General features: G+C 38.1%; 1 protein-coding gene across 1 annotated transcript; it reads right to left on the reverse strand.

The window, feature by feature from the left end:
* Positions 1–1081: 1081 nt before the first annotated feature.
* On the reverse strand, positions 1082–4142 carry LOC108971147 (ervatamin-C). The gene is made up of 2 exons (XM_018937014.1): positions 3941–4142; positions 1082–2090 (listed from the first exon to the last, which is right to left on the reverse strand). The coding sequence occupies exons 1-2, from the start codon at positions 4061–4063 to the stop codon at positions 1173–1175; spliced, it is 1041 nt and encodes a 346-aa protein (XP_018792559.1). The 5' UTR covers positions 4064–4142; the 3' UTR covers positions 1082–1172.
* Positions 4143–4673: the final 531 nt, after the last annotated feature.

Here is a 4673-nt window from a genome sequence, read left to right on the forward strand (position 1 = left end):
ACTCCATGAAATTATAAATAATGCAAAACCGAAAGAAACTTTGGAAGCAGCTATTATTGTCGTGTGGAAAATAGTAGTTGAAATTAACTCAATAAAAAATTATGGAGAAAATCATGCTGTTGATAAGTTTATCAATATTTTGTTAATGAATTCTGGAGAAATTGTTATTTTCTAGTAAATAAGTCTGTAAAGCTCCGCTTGTAGAAGAAATCAATAAATAAATTAAATACAAAAAACCAAAAATAGTACATGTAAAGATTTATTACTAACGATAACTTAGTAATTTGCTAGATGCTTTTAAAGCTTGGTTGGAAGCTTTTTATGTATCCACCTTATATTTCAGATCTGTCGCGAGTAAGTACTATGTTCCGGTCTATGACAAGTGATTTTGCTGATGAAAAATTCGCCAAAAMCAGTAGCAGGTAMACATCGAATCTAGCAATTTTAAATCAATGTACCCGAGGGATATATGAATGTGTGGCATAATGCGCTCAAAAAAGCAACAAGTTATGGAATAAAATATTCGAACTAAATCGTATCGACCTACCTACTATGCGAAATAAAATCTTGGAAAAWATTCGATCACCTCCAGCACGGAGTGAAGAAAATATAGCAGTCATTGCTGAGAGTGTACACGAAGACCGTGGATAATCGATTCGGYGCCGTTCGCAGCACTTTGGACTGACGTATGGAACGACTGGGCGCGACATCGCTTTGCGCCATGGCCTCTTGAAAAGTTCCAAGAAGTTGCGTCGTTTTCGAGCCAAATTTTCTTCAGCGATTAGGTCTATTTCTGGCTCAAAGGGCAATGTAAACAAGCAAACTTGTCGCATTTGGGACGAAGAAACCTGACGAGATTCAAAAACTTCATATTTCTTCAAGATTAATGCCGGTGAGAACGTAACCGTCACTCCATAATAACCGACTATTTGATGCTTTAACAAAACGGTGCCATTTATTGATAGCACACTTCGATGAGCAGATAATTTCACGTTTTCGGCCGGTCAATTAATTACCTACGTGCATCCCATTTAGAATCTACGGAATTTGTAAYATCCAGTATAACTTTAAACGCAAATCGTACAAAAATTTTTATTGCAATAGTTCATTTATTTCATATTATAAATATTTTTCTTAAATATTAATCTAAAAWGTTGCCTGAGCTCGTCTCTTTATGGTCCGAATGCAGTTGGAAAGAAAGCCACCGTAGTTAATGGCTTATTTGACTGGCGTATTATACGAATGTAGCCGTCTTCACCCCAAGTAGTGCCAAATGAGTTGAGCACCAACCAGTAATTTAGATTTGTTGTTGTATCCGTGCCGTAGCCGACAACTACCATATAGTGGGAACCGCCTTTTGTGCGTGGCTGTTGGAAAATGCCCGACTTATACTCCATAAAGTCAAAAGAAGTCGGATCATATTCGATGACTACAGGGAATAAAGCTGACACATACTGCATAATCGTATCATCATCGGGATTATCAATACGCGAATACGAAGCTAAAGTTACGGGTGTACCTGTCGCTGTTGTGGGTGGTACACACATACCTTGGGTCGCTAGCTTGTTATTATCTGGATAATCTGTTACAGAATACAATGGTTGGCTAAAGCCGACAAGGTATTCGAAAGCGATTTGAGCTACTTGTCTTGTACAACCGATGCCAGAGCCGGCGCAATCGATTAAATTTTGCGCAGAAAGCCGTTCTGTAGACACCATTAAACTTGCAGCATATATTTCAATGGCTTTGGCTGTAGCATAGGCCCAACCGCTATTACAAACTGTTCCCTGATCTTCTACGGTTATGGTTAATTGTAGTTCTGTTATAATATCGAATGACGCTGCGGCAGTTTGCACTGTAGGCGGTGCTGTTGCTGAAGGGGCCGTTGTTGGTAGCGTGGTTTTGGGGAACAATGCTTTGAAATGTATAAAACGCATATCGGTAAATTGATTTACACCTAATCTRTATGTGACAGTATTGGGATTCCGATCCGCTTGCAAATTGTGCGCAGTTATCAATCTGTTATTGTAGTTGTAATAGAAAACCGCATATGATTCTGGAATGTTRGTGTACGTTTTTCCATAAGTGCTCTGGAATAAAAGATATGATTTTAAACATATAAAAAAGCTAAAATTATAATTTTAAGTATATCAGATTAAATCTTAGAGTGGATCCAAAATCTTTGGKTCTCATTTGGACAGATATTCGTTCTTTGTGTCACCCATAAAYTCCTAAATGTGTGTGATACCAGATTCCCAGAGATCGATGAAGCGTTTTGGGAAAATTTATTAAGGCGGTTAATAATAATCACAGCCACTTCAATAGATTCGCCAAAGGTACTTATGTCAAACGAGATATTTCAATATCAGTTTAGATAAAGCGGAACTATAGAGCAGAAAGTGACAATATGATTCCACCTCGTGTTCCCCATATAACTTCTGCAGTTATAACACTTTTGCTTAGAGCAAGTATCATAGTTCGAGCACCTCTTACGGTACCCCCTGTGCTAGAAGGATACGTAGTCGCGCAAGTTCTGTTTGTTGACCAGCGCTCCAACGTCAGAATCCAAAAGGATATCGGAAAATGACTCGCTTTCATTCATCTGAAATTGAAGAAATTGTGTCCTCACTAGCAGGCTCATCGGCTTTGAAATTTCCAATGCTGTGACCGGGYATACAAGTCTAATATGGAAAATCTATTGCTAATGAGGTCATGAACTCTTAGGCTCCCACAATCAGTGAGTAAAAAATCAGTACAGCCGCTCGGCTATCGGAGTAAATGCACATCTATCTGAAAGAAACTGAACTTTGGAGCAGTATATTTACAGCTACCTTGATGGCAGCYACCTCCGCGTGAAATACTGTTTTTTCCTAGATTTGTGTAACTTTTTATTGTTCGGATGAAGTCTCCATATATAAGTTAGAGTGTTTTTGCCATCGCATTTGTATCCGTCGCGACCCAGAGGATAGTTAAAGAACATTCATTTGAAGGCGAGCTAAAGTGAGTAAGCGAACCATCCCCCTCCAGAGTTGTGTGCTGGGCCCGCCACGTAAAAAAAGCTCACAATGAGAAAGAARCAATAGCCTCCGATGAGAGACCCCACTTTTATTATTCCCACAAAACTAATACGGCTATGTAAACTAATGTGGAGCAATACCAAAAGCTCCATCAGCATCGGGAAGGTCCTATACGCGCCGTTTGATGCCAAACGAGGTTTCAGACCAAACGACTATTAATGGTGTAGATAATTCGAGCTGCAGAGTTGAATTAAGAAAGCAAAATCTTTTATAAAAGTGATGAGCTGTAAGAGATATACAACGCCATTAGCATAGTTCAGCGAATTAAGTGACAGCGGCTACGCTGGCTAGGTCATGTCGTCCGAATCGATGAAAACACTCCAGCTCTGAAAGTATGCGACGCAGTACCCGCCGGTGAAGTAGAGGAAGAGAAAGATCAGACGGAGTATGATTGGTTACACTTGGAATCTCCAATTGGCGCCAAGCAGCGAAAAGGAAGAGCGACTAGCGCGCWGTTGTAAACTCGAAAGATATCGATTTGATTTTGGCACGCATCATTTTTCACTAAGAGGATGTTCATTTGTCACAATCGTCGATATTGCACGACCATAGGACAATATATGTTGACGCAATTGAGCAGCGATAGTTGTCAGAGCCAAACTATAATTTTCCAATATATTTATCAGTTCAGATTCAAGTCCTTTCATAGAAAGTTTTTTTTTTTTTTTTTTATTTGACTAGTTAGCTTCACGTTTTTTCTTGATTTCGCTACACTTTTATATAAGCGTATTTGTACGGGATATAAACACAATATACTCAGTTCATCATATTCATCTTCATGTGTCATATATTATTTTTTTCATTTGCTTGTATAATATTTTCAGTCTCTTAAATATTACTTTGAATTAATATTATTCACTCACAACATAACTTCTCCATTCAGCCGAGTTAATCGTTAGCGCTGGCACAATCACCGTATCACCAAATTCGAAACTAAAAATAGTTGTTAGCAGCAGCACTGCAAAGAACTCCTTTGCACCGCACATCCTTAAAGGACTACGCACTGTTAACTAAATTTTCACAAATCCAATAATAAGCACTAAACTCCAGACAACCAAAGGAGTTGCCTCCACACGACTAATGGAGAAAGTCTCGTAACTACCATTTTTATACCGAAGAAAAGAGTTCTAGGTGAAATTTCTAACACACCTTTATGTTTGATTAACATATGTATGTATGAGGTGTGCGTATGTATCACAAAGTGAAAATAAATAGATAACAGTGCTAATCTAAGCGCATAAATGCATAAACACACATATACATGCTCGCAGACAGTGTAGTGTAGCATCGTTGTCTTCTTCAAAGGTAAACATTCAACTTTTGTTGTCTGTGGTTCTAATCTATTTTGTCATTGAAATCACAATTTTTTTGCGGTAAATTTTTATTGGAGTTCACGTTAGTTTGTAGTGCTAATTATGGCATGGGCACAACTTTTTTATGTCAACAAAACTTCATAAATGGATTTACTGCTAAATACTATGTATCAATGTGAATGCATCTGCAGCCACTGGAAGATATTGCAGAGGGGGGTATTTTATACATACTATGTATATTATGTGAAAAAAGGAATTTATTTTATTTTCAGCTGCCCGATCT

Source organism: Bactrocera latifrons, unplaced genomic scaffold (assembly GCF_001853355.1).
Source record: "Bactrocera latifrons isolate USDA-ARS-PBARC rearing strain unplaced genomic scaffold, ASM185335v1 scaffold_328, whole genome shotgun sequence".
Lineage (NCBI taxonomy): Eukaryota > Metazoa > Arthropoda > Insecta > Diptera > Tephritidae > Bactrocera > Bactrocera latifrons.